The sequence below is a fragment of the Marmota monax genome, unplaced genomic scaffold, assembly GCF_021218885.2.
Source record: "Marmota monax isolate L192 unplaced genomic scaffold, Marmota_monax_Labrador192_F-V1.1 WCK01_AAM20220418_F8-fsc00199, whole genome shotgun sequence".
Classification (NCBI taxonomy): domain Eukaryota; kingdom Metazoa; phylum Chordata; class Mammalia; order Rodentia; family Sciuridae; genus Marmota; species Marmota monax.
In genome coordinates, this window is record NW_026694340.1 from 450363 (window position 1) to 467632 (window position 17270).

At 43.4% G+C, this 17270-nt stretch overlaps 1 protein-coding gene across 2 annotated transcripts in view; it reads left to right on the plus strand.

The window, feature by feature from the left end:
* The first annotated feature begins 2634 nt into the window (after positions 1-2634).
* The window catches only part of Slc22a4 (solute carrier family 22 member 4), a 50272-nt gene continuing 35636 nt past the window's right edge, over positions 2635-17270 (plus strand). Inside the window, exon 1 of one of the 2 annotated variants that reach the window (XM_046467672.2) lies at positions 2635-3283. In XM_046467672.2, the coding sequence (XP_046323628.1) occupies positions 2891-3283 (393 nt within the window). In that variant the 5' untranslated portion in view covers positions 2635-2890. The remainder of the gene's footprint in view (positions 3284-17270) is intronic. The other variant, XM_046467671.2, reaches the window with a different exon arrangement.

The window sequence follows — 17270 nt, forward strand, 5'->3', positions numbered from 1 at the left end:
ATATTGATTACTGTTACTGCAACACAGCTCCATTTAGGATGTAGCCCTGAAAACTGGTGAAGGAAAATCCTTCCAACAGGCTAAGCTATAAGCGATGCACTTGTTCATTCATGTTGTAGAGGGGGCAAGACAGTTTGATTTACACGTACTTGTGAACAATGGCAAATAGGTTAGTTGAGTGGAACCTGTTCAGATCTCAGGTCCCACTTGTGTGCAACTTGGAAGTACAGGGGAGTAGATGAATGGAACAGAATTAGGAAATAAATGACTCCTCATCCTAGATAGCTCTTTAGGAGTCCCAGTGGAGCTGGGCATGGTTGCACACTTATAATCCCAGCTACTCAGGAAACTGAGGCAGGAGGACTGCAAACAAACAAACAACAACAACAACAACAAAAATCTAAAGAAGGTCCCAGAGGAATGAAACCTGGGTCACTCATAGCAATGAGGCTCAGACAAACCTGAGACAAATGAAAAGAGAGAGGCACTTGCCTTCTGCTGGTGAAAAAGGTAAAAGAGCCACCAAGATATTCTGTAATTAAAGGTAAATATTTGAGCCAGACTCAACCATGCACCTGTAGTCCCAGTTACTTGGAAGGAAGGATCACTTAAGCCCAGGAGCTCAAGACAAGTAGGGAAACATAGCAAAACCTGCTCTCAAAAGTAATTAATTAGTTAATTAATAATATTTTAACATAAAATTGCAAAAAAAGAATGCAGAAATCCTAGATGAACACAATATCTATTTATCTACCTATCTATCTGTATAAATTTTTTTGTAATGAAGAGTGAACCCAGGGGTGCTTTACCACTGAGCAACATCCCCAGTCCTTTTTATTTTTTGAGACAGGATCTCACTAAGTTGCTTAGGGCTTTGTGAAGTTGCTGAGGCTGGCCTGGAACTTGTGATCCTCCTGCCTCAGCCTCCTGAGTTGCTGGGACAACAGGGGTGCACCACCATGCCTGGTTCACAATATAAAAATTGCAAGTCACAATTGGTATTGCTAATTTGTCTTTCAGGTTCCGGCTTCAAGAGGGCTCTTCCACACAGCATTGTTATTACACCCGGCCATTGCCAACTATCAGCTCAAGTTCACAGATTTTTGTTGGCTTTATCTCCTTTGACATTCACTTTACCCAATTCCTCAGATTTATTTTCTAGGGATCACTTCTCAAAATAAACTACCTCATATAAGTTCTTAGGCTTTGCCTTATTATCTGAATTTGGGGTGGAGGACTGAAATCCTAGCTAAGTAAGGTAACAGCTTACTACTCAAAGGATACTTTTTAAATTAAATGGAATCTATTAATAATTTCACTGAGTTAACAGGCATAAATCAGTTATCTTGCACATTAGGACATATGGTCTAAATATTGCAGATAGGGAAACTGAGGTTCCAAGGTGGTGGGATGTCAGTATAAGAGGAGGGGTCAGATCTGAGGCTACAAAACAGAGTCAGAATTGTCCCTCAACTTCTCAGTCAGGGGCCAAGGAAGCAAACCCATTGCTGCAAAAATCTCCAGAGGTGAGCTCTTTCACCTGTCAATCTCATCTGCCTCTTGAAACCCTGGGCTCAGACTCCAGCTCAGGCTATCCATCTCACTATCTATCTCACACAACAGCTGAAATGCATAGATCATAGATCTGGGCATTGAGCAGAACCCACTCCTCACCGGGGAAAAAAAAAAATAAACAAACAAAAAAAGACCGTGGCTTCTAGTTTGTTACTCTGCCAGGTCTGGGCGTCAAATAGAACCAGCTCCAGCTCCTCTTCATTCCCTCCCTCCTTAAATTCGTGGAATGGGGCCTGGCTATTCTACAAACAGAAGGCCTTCCAGTCCTAGAAGCTTCTGGAAGCCTGCCCCAAAAAGGGGACCTGAGGGCATGGGCAGGGCCAAGCCAAGGGGATGAATATTGGAACTCTGGTGTGGTGACAGCCACGCCTCCATCACTATGCTCTGGAAATGGGTCAGAATCTGCCTTGAAGTCTTCTACAGAAGCCCGCAGAAGGACTTAGGGACACCGCTAGGGCCACCCTGCAGCCCTTATCCCCAGCCCTTTTGGTCCAGAGCGCATTTCTGACCCAACATGACCTTGTTCATCCCTCCCAGGCTCTGGGCCTGTTAGTCCTTTTCAAGGTGAGGCTCCTGGCGCTTCTCTGGGCGCCACCGGTTGGCGACTGACTCGAGCCCTCCTAAGACCAGTGAAAAGTGAGCTCTCCGTCAGCTGATGCCAGCCACTTGAGCCGGGTGGCAAAGGAGAGCGCGCCCTCCTGTCACCCCTGCAGCCTGCAAAAGTTTCCCGCGAGCACAGACTTCGCTAAGTCTCTGGTCCGCGCCCGCACGAGTCCAGACTCTGCACTGGGACAGCAGAAGGACTCCTGACCCGGGCTAGGCCTGGCACCACGCGGACAGAGAACCTGGGGTCGACCTCGCTCCCAGGCTTTGGCCTCTCCCTTTCCGTTCCGCCCTCCCACGTTGGACTGGGGATCGTGAAGTCAGAGATCCGAGCTGGCCAAGCACTACCTGGTGCCTCAGCGCTACACTCGCTCACTAGCTTGCAGGCGACACCGCAGATCCTGGCTTCAAAGCCCTTAGGCTGCCTCTGGGCGAGCCAGGGCGCGCAGCGCGGGGCGGAGTCAGCGAAGAGCCCCGCCCCAGCCCCGCCCGGCCGCAGCCCATCCCTCTCCTCCAGCAACTGGGGATGGGGGTGTGGTCCCGAGACTTAGTCTTCTTCTGGCTCCGGGATCATTCCAATGCCTGAAGCCCAGTTTCCCGAAGCTGTCTTCTGCCCCGGAACGTTCTGACATCCACAGGAAAGGCCTAGGACGCGCGGCAGTCCCGAGAACGTCCTCATCACCAGGTTGCAAGCTGCGTAGCAGCGGGAAGCATGAGGGACTACGAGGAGGTGACCGCCTTCCTGGGCGAATGGGGTCCCTTCCAGCGCCTCATCTTTTTCCTGCTCAGTGCCAGCATCATCCCCAATGGCTTCAACGGTATGTCAGTCGTGTTCCTGGCGGGTACCCCGGAGCACCACTGCCGTGTGCCGGACACTGCGAATCTGAGCAGCGCGTGGCGCAACCATAGTATCCCGCTAGTGCGGCAGGAGGATCGCGAGGTGCCCCACAGCTGCCGCCGCTACCGACTGGCCACCATCGCCAACTTTTCATCTCTGGGGTTGGAACCGGGACGCGACGTGGACCTGGAGCAGCTGGAGCAGGAGAGCTGCCTGGATGGCTGGGAATTCAGCCAGGACGTCTACCTGTCCACCATCGTGACCGAGGTGGGTGGCAGTCCCCCGCCGGGGCCTAGGTACTGGGAATGGAGCAATCCTCCATTTGCGTCAGCCCCGCGTGAGACTCCCTGGCAATGCCTGAGTCAGCGCCCCCTCTGCCTCAAACCTGCCTGGTATGCTACTAGCTTAAGCTTCTAGCAACAGGTACGCAATCCAAGGGAGCAAGACTCACTGTAGGCTCATTCCTAAAGCGTTTCTGTCCAGTACCGAGAGGGTAGAGAATGGAGTGTTGTCACTAACTGTCTTTTCCTTTCCAAGTTTCACAACAAATGAAGTTATTTCCTCAGAGCCTAAATACTGTTCTGGGGAGGCCCAGCTCCAGGCTGCCTTGATTTACAGCCTATATTACTTTCCTAACAGGGGTGAGAGCAGAGTTGTGGAGGACTTTGCTGAGTCCAGGCATAGACACAGAGAAGGGCTCCTATCCTGAGGCCCCAATTTCTTCCAAAGGGAGCATGCTGGTTGTGCACAGGGAACAAGAAGAGGTAGAGCCCTAGCCTCAAGGCACTCATGGATAGACTCGCAGAGAATTCTTACGAATAGTGCCAGCTAGTGGGCAGGGGCTCCAGCCTCTGTCACTAGCCCCTCAGTATCAGAAGTGGTTTGGGTGCAGGTTCTGTAAGTTTCAGAAGTCGGGGTGTACATGCACTCACTCTGTGTTTCCTACTGTGCATCTATTGAGGACCAGGAGATGCTAGATCAGGTCATACCCTCCTTCTGAGAAGAGTGTTCCCACAGACTAATTTCCGGTTGTTAATCAAGCTGGTAGAAGTCCCTGCTTCTAGACTTCATCTTTATGTTCCTCCCAAGAAAAAAGGAACAGTTGTCTCTGCTATGGCCTCTGTTATCCTTTTCCCTCAGTACAATGTGGCAATCACTAGATAATAAGTCTGGCCCTGTGCTGGGCCCCAGGGTGTAGATATCCGGGACATGGGTCCTGCCTTCAAAACTCAGATGACTACTGGGTGCACTGGCTGTGTTAGAGAAGACTAACATCAACCCTGGTTAGCAATGGGGTTTGGGAGCATGGCTTGCTTGCTGTGTGACCTGGGGTAAATAAATTAACCTTTTCTGTGGAATAACAAAGTGAGGAAATGCTCCAAGAAGGAATGATAACATTTAAGCTACATCTGAATAGGACCTGTCCAGGCAAAGATAATGGCAGATGTGGGGAATGGAATTCCCATAGATGAGGGTAGTTATAGTTCGGAGGACCACAGGAGGCTATAAATGCTCATAGGTCCAGTTCATAGGCATACTGAAGAGCTGACTTTATTTTGAGGATGGCAAGAATGTAGCAAGGCCAGATTTGTATTTTTAGGGAAAAAAAACTTACTCTAGCTTTTATGAAAAGCAAGAGGACCTGTGAGGAAGCTATGGAAGTCACCTCTGCAAGAGAATGGTGGTCAGTTAGGAGTGGTGGCTATAGAATCTGCAGGAGATGTGGGAAGTGACCCAGCCTGTGGACCTCCTCTGAATCCCCCAGCATTAACTCTATGCCTGCCTTGGGCCCTGAGATGGCTTCTCTGGCTTTTACCCCCTAGCAAGGGCTCCTAATGCTTGCCTACCCCACCTACAGCCCAGCTCAGGAACATCTCAGGCTGGGAGCCAGTTCAACCCACCTCAATTCCTGGAAGTATTCTCAGCAGCTGAGATGGAGGCTGGACCGACTGGCTGCAGACTTCCCAGGCAGCTGGACTGAACTCCCCTTCCTTACTGGCTTTGTGAACCTCAGGATGTGAAGGGTAGGCAGCTAGTGGCTTCCAAGTCCATAGGTACCACTGTTGTGTCCTGTTCCGAAGTTTGTAGACACCTCTAAGGATACACATCCTCATACACATACCTGTTGCACCACAATCATCTGCTCTGCTTTTCTTTTGCATTTTTTTTTTTTTTGAGATGCTTGGGATTGAACCCAAAGCCTCATGCATGCTAGGCAAAGCTGTACCACTGATCTACCACTGAATTATATTCTCAGCTCTTCCCCCCCTCCACACTTTTTTTTTTTTTTTGACAGAATCTTACTCAGTTTCCCAGGCTGGCCTCAAACTTGCAATTCTCCTGCATCTGCCTCTAAGTAGCTGGGATATAGGTGTGCAGCACCACACTCAGCTCCCAGATCAGATTGTTTTTCATCAACCTTTCCTTTCCTTGCTTGCTTTTTGAGTGATGAGAGTAAAATAAAAGGCAAATGGGTACTGGTGGCTGGGAGGAGGAGTGGGGAGAAAAGCAAGTGCCAAGGTGAATGATATGGGTGGCTCTCCCCAGAGGGGTGCTGGCACAAGGAGTTCTGGGTGGTCACTAACAAAAATAAAAACAGAAATTAACACATGTTGGTGAGCACGTGGAAAAATTGGAAGACTTGTGTGTTGCTGGTGGGAACATGTGTTTTCCATTGCAATAATAAATACCTGAGACAATCAACTTAGAAAGAGACAAAATTTACTTAGCTCCTAGTTTTAGAAGTTCCAGTCTGTGATTGATTGGTGCCATTGCTTTTGGGTCCTGGGAGGCAGTGTAATAGAGCAAAGCTGCTTTCCTATTGGAGGAGACCAAAGAGAAAGAGGAAGAGACTGGAGTCCCACAATCCCCTTCAAGGGCACACCCCCAAAGATCTACCCCGCCATGGGCCCACCAATTAAAGTTTCCACCATCTCCCAGTAGTGTCATGCTGGGGGCCAAGCCTTTAGCACAAGGGCTTTGGGGGAACATTTTAGATCCAAACAATGGAAGAACATTAAATGGCATAGCTTCTATGGAAAACAATATGGTGGTTCCTCACAAAATTAAAATTAGAGCTGGTCATGGTGACTCATGCCTGTAATCCTAGCAGCTCAAGAGGCTGAGGCAGGAGGACCATGAGTTTGAGACCAGCCTCAGCAACCTAGAAATGTCCTAAGCAACTCAGCAAGACTCTGTTTCAAAATTTTTTAAAAAATGAAATAAAATAAAAATAAAAGGACTGGGAATATGGCTCAGTGGTTAAGTATCTCTGGGTTCAATTTCTGATACTGAAACAAACAAAAAAATTTTTAAAGGATTACCATTATGATCCCACAATTCCATTTTTGGGTACATACCCAAAATAATTGAAATCATTGTCTCAAAAAGATATTTGTATACCTGTGTTCATAGCAGCATTGTTCAAAATAGCCCAGAGGTGAAAACAACCCTAATATCTATCAACAGATGAGGGTATGTGTATAAATGTTTATGTGGATGTGTTTACACACACACAATATATAATATTATTCAGCTCTAAAAGAAAGCAAATTCTGACACATGCTACAATTAATGAACCTTGAGGATATTATGCTTAATGAAATAAACCAGTCACAAGAAGACAAACATTGAATGATTTCACTAATATCCATTATGAAGAGTAGTCACTCATAGAAACAGAGTGCAGATGATGGTTACCAGGAGCTGGAGGAAGGGAGGAATGAGGAGTTGTTGTTTAATGGATATCAAGTTTCTGTTTTGTACAGTGAAGAGTTCTGGAAATTGGTTACTCATGTGAACTCTATTGAACTGTGCATTTTAAAATGATGAAGATAGTAAATTTTATGTTATGTGTATATTTTATCACAATTTTTAAAAATAAGGATAATAATGACCCACCTCATCTGGGTCATTGGGAGAGCGTGGTGAGATCATGACCCCATATATGTCATGTGATAACCAACACAGAGGGTGGCACCAGCAAATGGCATAATAGGTGGGTGGTAAGGACAGGACCTCATCACCCTCTTTCTTGTACCTCTGTCTGGATACTGTGGATATTTTGGGACCTTTTCTAAGTCTCAGATTGTGGCTGGCCTAACAAGTGATAAGATTGCTGGTGGCTGAGCCCATCTCCCCAGAGGGGAAGATCCAGGGCTCCGATAACAGGACATACATAGGTTCAAACTCATGCCTACTTGGCCAGTGCCAGTGGAAAAAAAAAGGCCTCCTCTCCTCACAGGGTCAAGCCCATTTCCCCAGGCAGGTCTGGGCATCTGGGCTAGCATAGGTAGAGGGACCATCCCCAGATCATGTCTCTGCTTTTTCTGGGCCAGGATCTCCCAATGGGCATAGTTTCAAGGACAGAGAAGCCAACCTAGGCTTCCTCTCAACCTGGCCCTCCACGGGGGGACAAGATCAGCTATATCCCCAAGGATGCCATGTTCCACCATAGAAATGTGTTCCGTAGATGTCAGGTAGCAGGGATCTGGCGTCTGAGTCATGACTCACATGAGTATATCCGTCTGCTTATATGTATGTGTGCATCAGGTCATTTCTTTCTTCAGAGGCTGTTTGTGAAGTCCAGTTTATTAAGGCAGCTATTAAGAATCAAATGTTTGAAACTTCATTTTGAAATCAATTTTGATTTAGAGAAAAGTTGTAAAAGTACAGAAAACTCACATACACCCTTCATCCAACTTCCGCTGATGTTAACCATGACTCATAATCCATTTATCAAAAGCAAGAGATTAACATGGATTAACAATTGCATTAATGAAACCAGTTTTCCCCTTAATGTTCTCTTTCTGTTTGGGGATCCAATCCAGAACCCCACATTATATTCATTGTCATGTCTCAGTCTCCAATCTGTGACAATTTTTCAATTTTCTTTATCTCTTGTGACCAAGACATGTTTTATGAGTTATTTTGATAAATGTGCCTCCTTCTGAGTGTGTATGAATTTTTCTCATAAGCACATTGAGTTATGCACTTTTTGGTAAGAATACCATAGAAGTGATGTGTCTTGGAATATCATAACAGCAAGCACGTCTTAATTACTGGTGATGTTAATCTCAATCACTTGGTTAAATTTGTTGTGCTAGATCTCTCCTTGTAAGTTATTATTTTTTCCCTTTCAGAGTTAATAAATATCTTGGGGGAGATATTTTGAGATTATAAAAAAAATACCAAAATACCTCAAATTTTTACCCACTGCTTTTATCATCCTTCACTAGACCTTGACTGAAACCATCATTACTATGGTATTTTCCTAGTGTGGATTTGGAATTATTCTGGAAAGAAAAGCTTCCCCTCCACACCAATGTATTTATGCATTTACTAATTTATATCACTAGAGGCTAATTGCATATTTATTTTACTCTATCAGTTATCAATTCTTAGTTATCTTGTTGTTGCAGATTGAACCAAATTACTTTTCACTTTAAGAAAAAAGAATGGAAAAAGGCAGGGCAAGGTCCTTCCTCATCTTTGGACTCAGGGCTGGAAGAGGCTGTCCTCCACAGCCTCTTGGGAGGAGAGCCAGTTGCATCTAGTAGCTAAGGGAGGCAGCAGGGCAGAGACAGAGCAGGGGCAGGTGGCACCTGAGATAAGACTGGACATTATGTGGGGAAAGGTAGGGACCTCAGGTATCCAACAGTCTGTCTGAGGATGGGGTTTTTCACTACTCCAGTGGCCAGACCTTAGTCTCTATGGACATGCCCTCCCTATAGCTCTTTAATACCATGTACTTCAGAGAATAGCGACCTTGTGTGTGAGCAAGCTCAGAGCCTCCTGCCCTAAGACTCAAGGAGCAGGGACAGCAATCGGTGTCCTGATTTGCAGGGAGCCTAGGTTCATCAACAGGGCCACAGGGAGGGCAGAGATAGGCCTGGTGCTAAACATGGGCTGGCTCTTGCCTCAAGCCTGTCATCTTTTCCCCAGGAACATCATTAGCTACCCTTGACACTTCCCCCACCACCTGTCCATGACTGGGGATACTGAGGTAGTCACCTCTGAGCCAGAAACCTTTTTGATAGGCCATCAGTAGTCTGAGACAGGTCTACTGCCACGCACTCTATGCACTGTCCTTTCTGCGGATGGCTGCATCCTTTAGGAGCCTGATGGTGGAGCTGCTGGTGGCCATGTTCCTAAGCATGGTGACCATGCCCTTAAGTGTGATCAAAATTCCAGCAAAGAGCCCATACCCCTAGAGGCACTAACCTTGTGCTACTTTTCCTGAAAGATGGGATCAGGGCACAGTTAATGGCAAGAAACACTGATTTCTACCTACAGCCTCAAAGTGGGCCTGGTCTATGGAACAGGCTTCATCCCCTGCTGTCAGGGAGCTTCTGGGAGGCACTGGGGCAACCAGTGAACAATAAGACTGACAGCCTGGCAGTGTGGCTAGCCACTGTGTACAGTCTTTTCTGACAGGTGTGCAGGCTGCCCTGGGATACTTCTGGCTGGTAGGGAGACCCATAACCTGGCTGTCAAGATGGCCTTAATATTAACCAAATTGCTCAGCTGAGTCCATGCTCTGACCTGACCTCTGGTAGATTTCAAAGGGGATGAGGAGGCAGAGCCTCGACTCAAGCAAGTACCGGTGAGACTTATATTTCCAGTCAATGCTTCAGAGAGCAGATTCTGCCAATGCCAGAGAACAAACAAAGGAGCCTCCGGGGTGTCCCCTATCTCTGGCCTGAGTGTGCTTCTCTGTTTGTTTATCAGCTGCCTTGCCCCAAATTGTTTACCTGTTGCCTCTCAACTGTGTTCCTCTGACAACAGGCACCAGGATCTCAGAATGTGCCTTTGTTCCACGGTTGCTGCACCTGTACTTCCTGCCAAGTTTCTGGATAAACAGACTTGGTCTGTGGGCAGCAGAACTCTCTGAATCCAAGGTGGCAAATTGACAAAACAAGGCTGTGATAGGGCTTATCAGGAGGAGCTGGATGTGCCTGGGGCTTCTGAAAGGATTGTAATTCCCCTCCCCCCTTGTGACAGGTTACATTCAATTTATGTTTTAGACTAATGCAGATCTGCCTCATTATCTGGAGCCTTAGTGGGGCTTAAGCATGTCTCTGGAGCCCAAAAGAAGGCAAAGATCCCCATTTGGAGCAGAGATAATGTGAGGAAATGGAAGCTCTAGGGAAGGATGGATTCAGCCCTGTGGTCTAGCAAGAAGTACGACTAGCCCAAGGTTGGCAGCATGTGCTTAGCATCTGCAAGACTAGAAGGCAGTTTCACACTGGCTCCTTCAAGAGCTTACCCTCAAGGCTAGGTGGCTGGCACAGACCCTATCCACAGAGTACAACGTAGAAGAGCTTTGGTGGATCCAGTGCCAGGATGCAGAGGCTATGCCCAGGTCCCTAAGTGCCCATCCCTACCTTTCCATTCAAACTCCTTGTTTTTTGCTTTGATCTAGTCTGATGACCACAGAGAACTCTTCACTAGCATCTATCTACCTGAGGTGGTTTTTGCTTTACCACTAATCTAAAGGAAGAAGCATGTTGATAACATTTTAAGATGTGGCAGCTTCAGTTATCTGTAAAGGAAAAAATGAATAGAATAATTAAATAGCCAAAAAGATGGCCCGCAAAATGTGAGAAAACATTTGCAAAATCATATATTTGATAGAGGACTTGTATCCAGAATACAAAAAGTACCCTTTAAACTCAACAATAAAAAGCCCAATTTCACCAGCTATTATATGCCTGTAATCCCAGTGACTCAGGAAGCTGAGGAAAAGTGATCACCAGCCTCAGCAACCTAATGAGACCCTGTATCAAAATGAAAAAATTAAAAGGGCTGGGGATGTAGCTCACTGGTAAAGCGCCCCTGGGTTCAATTTTGTATAGTGAGAAAAAAAAAGACAATCTGATATTAAAATCAGCCAGGAGCCTGATGCACACCTGTAGACCCAGCCACTCAGGAGGCAAAAGCAGGAGGATTGCAAGTTTGAGACCAGACTGGGCAACATAGTGAGATCTTATCTAAAAAAAAAAAAGTAAAATATTTTATGTATTTTGGAAAATAGGTTTATTTCTCCAAAGAAGAATATTTGCAAATTAATAAGCACATGAAAAATTTTTCCAACTTCTAAAATGGTAGTGACAGGGCCTCTCCAGATTTGCTTCCCAGTGAAACAACTGTAACTAGTTGTTATACACACATACACACACGCACACATGCATGTACACACATACACATTATAGAGTGTGCACACACACACGCACACGCACACAGTTTTTTAAGAAATTGTCCTAAGGACATACAACAAATGAAAAACCCTTATGAGTGGAAGTCCATTGCCCTGTAGTCTCAACCTCTTTATTCCTCCCTTTCTTCCTTCTCCCTCTCCAGCACAGAAAGCGGGATAGTGGGCCTGGCCAAGAAAACAGAGTTCTCTCTTCCCTCAGCTCACAGTCAGGGGATACAGTCTTACCAAGAGGGGCCACCAATGCCCACCCCATCTCACCCTGCATTCCCTGAGCTCTGGGTTGCAGAGGCTAAAATCCTGGTGAATGCAACCAGGAGTTCAGGAGATCCCTTTCTCCACCCAGCCCATATATATTGGAGGCTCTAGCCAGGTCCCACGGGTCAAGAATATGGAGGTCTTGATTTCCCTTGCCTCGGCTCATTCATAGGTCACAGGTTCCATGTCAGGAGAAGCTAGCCAAAAAGACCAGGGGCTGCTACCCACACCCAGTGTCCAACTCATAAAGAACAGGTGTCACTCTGAGAGTGGGTCACTTTCCTGACCAGTGCTCTGGAGCAAGGGCTCAGAGATTTGGTCTTGGGGAGAAGTAGTCAAACAAACAAACAAACAAACAAAACAGATAGTTCTGACACTGTCCCCACGGGAACTGACTTTATTTGAAACAGAGGTATAGACGATGGTTAAGCCTACTATTGCTTCTAAAAATAGGGGAGATTTTGTGGTAAGCAACTAAGAGGAAATGCATAGCTCCAGTAGAACAAACTAACCCACAGGGCATCTCGTTTACCAGAAAGAACCAATAAAAGAGACAGCTAAGAGCAGCCCTTTTGAAGTCAGGACAAACCTCAAAGCTTGCCTCAAAAACTACTCCACCCAGTATCCTAATTAGAGGTAGCCCAGGGTAGGGGTAATCATCAGGGAGACCCGACTTCATTTCCATTACAAACTATGCCATCTTGTGAAAGAAAAAAAAAAAGTAATTACCTAGGCTTTTTTCCTTCTATTTTTAGTGAAAGACTTAAGACTGTCAACTCCCAAAAGTTTATCTGTTTTATATTATTTCATGCTATAGTAATGTTTTAATATTATTTTAAATCTGAATTTTTGTGTGTATTAGAACATCTGGTGTCCGTACCGAATGCATCTAGGCCATATCTCCTTATTACAAATTTTATCTGCATATTGGTGTCATTGACTTAAAATTTCAAGACACTTGCTTTCAAAATCTGTAAGCCAATATTAGATCTAGAAACAAAATTTTATAGATTTTAACTATATTAATCTTTTTAGGTTTTATTATAAATATAATAGAACCATATCTATCATATATGTTGCTATTAGAAATGTCAAAATATGTATAGGTTTTTAAAAAAGTAAAAAAAAAAAATGCCTGCAAAAGGGCTTGAATTCAATTGGATTGGATTATGGGACAATTTATGCCTTGGGGCATTGTCAAAAAGTAAGAAAGCAATTACCCAACATTTAATGGAGCCTAAAAGTAGGGTGTGATACTTTCATAGGCAAACAGCTTAATAGAAAGATCATGAAATAGGGGTGGGGTTGTCAGTATCCAGAGTCTCTACAACATGTTATCTAAGGTGCCCAGTTTTTACAACAACAAAATTATAAGACGTGCAAAGAAACAGGAAAGTGTGACCTATACTCAATAAAGAAAAAAGTAAGCAACAGAAATTGCTGGAGAGGGCCGACTTGTCAGATTTAACAAAGGCTTAAAAGCAACTATTATAAATATGTTCAAAGAGCTAAAGAAATGTAAAAGTAAAAAAAGGTATGAAGAAAATACCTCATCAAATACAGAATACCAATAAAAAATAGAAATTATATTTATATTTTAAAAGAACCAAAAAGAAACTCTGAAGTAAAAATGTGTAATAACACAAATTAAAAATTCATCAGATGCTCTTAACAGAGATTTGTATAGGAAGAAGAAAGAATCAGCAAAGTTGCAGAGGATTGGAAATTATGCAATTCAAAGAGCAGAAAGGAGAGAAAAAAAAAGAATAATATGGGGAAAAAATGAGCAGAATTTCAAGGAAAATGTGGAACACCACTAAATACACCAGTATATGCCTAATGAGAATCCTAAAAGAAGAAGAGAGAAAAAAGAAGCAGAAAAAAATAAATAGTTACTGAAAACTCCCCATATTTGATGAAAACATTAATCTATACGTCTCAGAAGCTCAGCCAACTCCACGTAGAATAACCACAAAAGAAATCCACAACCTGGATACATAGTAAAACACCTGGAAGCCAAACACAAAGGAAAATTTTTGAAAGAAGCAAAAAATATGACTTGTCACACACAAAGTAACTCCAATAAGATTATCTTTTGCCATCTTATAAGAAATAATAGAAGACAAAGAGCCATAGATGACATTCTAATTGCTGAAAGGAAAAAAAAAACTGTCAATGGAGCATCATGTATCCAGCAAGTCTTTAAAAAATTAAATAAAGACATCCCCAAATTTAAAAAACAATTCTCAAATAATTTGTTTCTAGCAGTGCAATGCAACTTTACAAATAATGCTAAGAAAATTTCTTCAGGAATAGATTTCAGCAAGAGTTTTCAAGTTTATATTCTGAGAACTATCAAACATCATTATTGAGCTGGGCCTGGTGGTAATTGCCTGTAATTCCAATGACTCTGGAGGTTAGGCATGAGGATCACAAGTTCAACGCCAGCTTCAGCAACTTGGTGAGGCTCTAAGCAATTTAGCAAAACCTTGTCTCAAAATAAAAAATAGGGCTGGGGATGTGGTTCAGTGGTTAAGCACTCCTTGGTTCAATCCCCAGTACCCTCCTCCCCAAAATCATTGAAATTAAGGCCGAAATAAATGAAAAGATATCCCTTGTTCTATTCACAGAGTCAAAAACTTATTGTCAACATGGAAGGACTCCCAAAATTAATATACAAATTCAATGCAAAACACGTTCAACTTTATTAGTCATTAGGAAATGCAAGTCAAAACCACAGGAGATACTTCTTTATACCTATTGGGACAGCCAAAATTAAAAAGACACATAATAACAGTGTGGGTAAAGATGTGGAGAATTTGAAACCCTCATTCATTGCTGTTGGGGTTATAAAATGGTGCAGCGAGTTTGGAAAGCAGATTGGGAATTCCTCAAAAAGTTAAACATAGATATAACCCAACAATTTTGCCACTATGTACATGCCCAGGAAAATTTAAAATATATGTCCATACACAATCTTGTTCATGAATGTTCATAGCAGCATTATTCCCAACAGCCAAAATTGAAAACCACCCAAAAATCTGTTTAGATAAATAAAATGTAAAGTGTTAATACTATGGAATATTATTCAAACCAAAAAGCAATGAAGTGCTGAAACACTCTACAACAGCACAGATGAACCTTGAAAACATTATGCTAAGTAAGAATCCAGTCACAAAAGACTACTTATTGTATGTTTCCATTTATATGAACTTCCCAGAATAGGCAAATCCATATAGCCAGAAAGTAGATTAGTGGTTGCCAAGGACTGGGACAGAAGAGTATGGGGTGTGGCTGCTAATATGTTTGGATTTTTTTTTAAGCGATGATGAAAATGTTCTAAAATTAGATAGTGCTAATGCTTACACAACTCTGTGAATATATGAAAACTACTCAACTGTACACTTTAAAAAGAGTGAATTTTGACATATGTAAATTGTATCTCAATAAAGCTGTTAAAAACAAAAAGAATGAAATATTCAGGGTTTTTTATTGTTTTTGTTTGTTTGCTTTATTTTGCAGATGATCAAGAATTTTCCAGCCTTAAGTCACAACCAAGTTATAAAGAAGGAACTGGGGTGGATGTATATTCTATTGTTAATTATTACTTCTTACTTTCCCTCTGGAATGAAGGATAACTATAAGAGAACACTATAGAAATCCGTTTTTCATTTTTAATGGACCATTGCTAATTTTTCATTCACAGTCATCTCTGGGATTAAAGGCCATTTATAAAAGGATTTTATACCTTGTGGTAAGAGCTTTTTTAGTTCTTAGTAATTGGATGAAAGAATTTTTATCTCTTTGCTTTTTAATTCATGCCATGCCTTTTTTAAAAAATATTTTACTTTTTAGTTGTAGTTGGATATAATACCTTTTTTTAAAATTTATTTTTATGTGGTGCAGAGGGTGGAACCCAGGGTCTCACACGTGCTAGGCAAGCTTTTTTAAGTTATGGTTTTGCTTTGGACAAAGGCATGAAGTTAGTAGAAAAGGAACTACCATTTTGCAAGGCCACAATGTGTCAGATATTCCACTTAGGTTTTTCATCCAATGTATACAACGAAACTAGGAAGCGCTATTGTTGTCACTTCTTTAAAATTAGAAGCAGACTAATATTGGTGAACGCATGGCCCACACAGCCAGAAGCGGTAGAATCTAAGAAAGCCTGTGCTGGTTGCTCAACATGAGGCTGCTTTCCAGAGCTCTGAGTTCTATGCAGGCCAGAGTGAATATACTGATCTTGATGGTCCTTTGTGGCTTTGGTAAAAGCTAAAACTGCCAGACTTTGGCTACTCAGAGAGTTCAAGGTTGCAGGTGATTTTCAAAGGACAGTGCATAGGTACTCAGCAGCCCCAGAACTACACATTTTCTCCACTCATTTTTCATTGCCCCTAGTTGTTTAACATATTTTCATCAACAATCTGTTAAGTATTCACCATGTGCCTATCCTTGTGTCAGTGTAAGTCATCTAAAATATATTTATACTGATTATTCATGTTTTAGAATTCTGTTCTTCTAGTAAAGGATAATGAGGAGAGGAAGGTATTTTTTTTTTCTTTTTCTCTAGCTAGAGAACAAGGGTGTTGTAACCCAGAAGAGCCTTCCCTGCCAGGACTACTAGGCTTATGCATGCCCGTACACACTGATCTATCCCTAAAGTGTGTTTGAACTTGAGCTTAATGAAGGCAGAGACCATGTATTGTGGCCAGCATAAAGCATCGGCTGGAACAGATAGATGCTCGAAGTCAAATAAACAAATGATTAAGCAATTTCTCTGGCCAATCCCCAAAAAGTATTTGGACTAGTCATTTTATTACTCTGTGCCTTTTTTTTACTAATTTGTAAAATGAAGATGAAAAGAATATTCACCCTATATGGAAACTTTGAAATCCCATTAAATAATACAAGATGCTCAATAAGTATTCAAAACACTAGACTGTCATTCCTAGTATTGTTACCATTGGGAAGCAAAAGAGGCACATTTATGCCAAGAGTGACCTTCCATCCCTAATAACCTTGTAACCTGGACTTTTGTCTCTTGAAGCATGACTGAAGGACACATGGTCCAGCTATATGGAGCTCCTTCTATTCTATTGTGAGAATCTTGGTCTGAGATCCTGAGGATCAGGTGGACATAGTAACACCGGGAGCATACATAGAGTGCCTACCCCTACATAACCTGGGCCAGCTAGTTGCCACATTTTACTCTTTCTCCAGAGGTAGGCTTTGTTTTCAGAATGTTAGTGTTTGGCTTAAAAGAATAGCCCCAGGCAATGTTGGCCCGCTCCTCACCACCCACCATTAGCCACAGGCCTCTGGACATGTGTCTCTGTGTGTGTGTATCCACATGTGCAAAGACCCATAGGAACAGTTCTGTCCCATCAAGATGAAGATGGTTTCTTATTGAATCTACAATGTCTGCTAACTACAGAGAGTTCTCTGTGTCCTGACTAGTTGTACCCCAAGACATAGCCCTCAAATTCCCAGGAGGTGGGTGCAGACAGGGCCTGGCTTCCCCAAGAACAGCCCTTTGAAGGGAAGGGCTTCTCTTTGGGCTGGCAGCTGATTTACTGGGCTCCTGCCCTTTAAGCCCAGCTGGAATTTTATCTGCCAATCCTTTGTCCCATTACCAGGCTCCTCATAGCTTTCCAAAAGGATAACCTGGACATATAAGGGGGAACCCAACCCTACAGCCACTCATGAGGTCTAGCTGTTTCCTGCAGAGTTTCCAGAGGCAGATCACCACTGCATGCACCGGCCCCCTCCTGTGCTGTATCA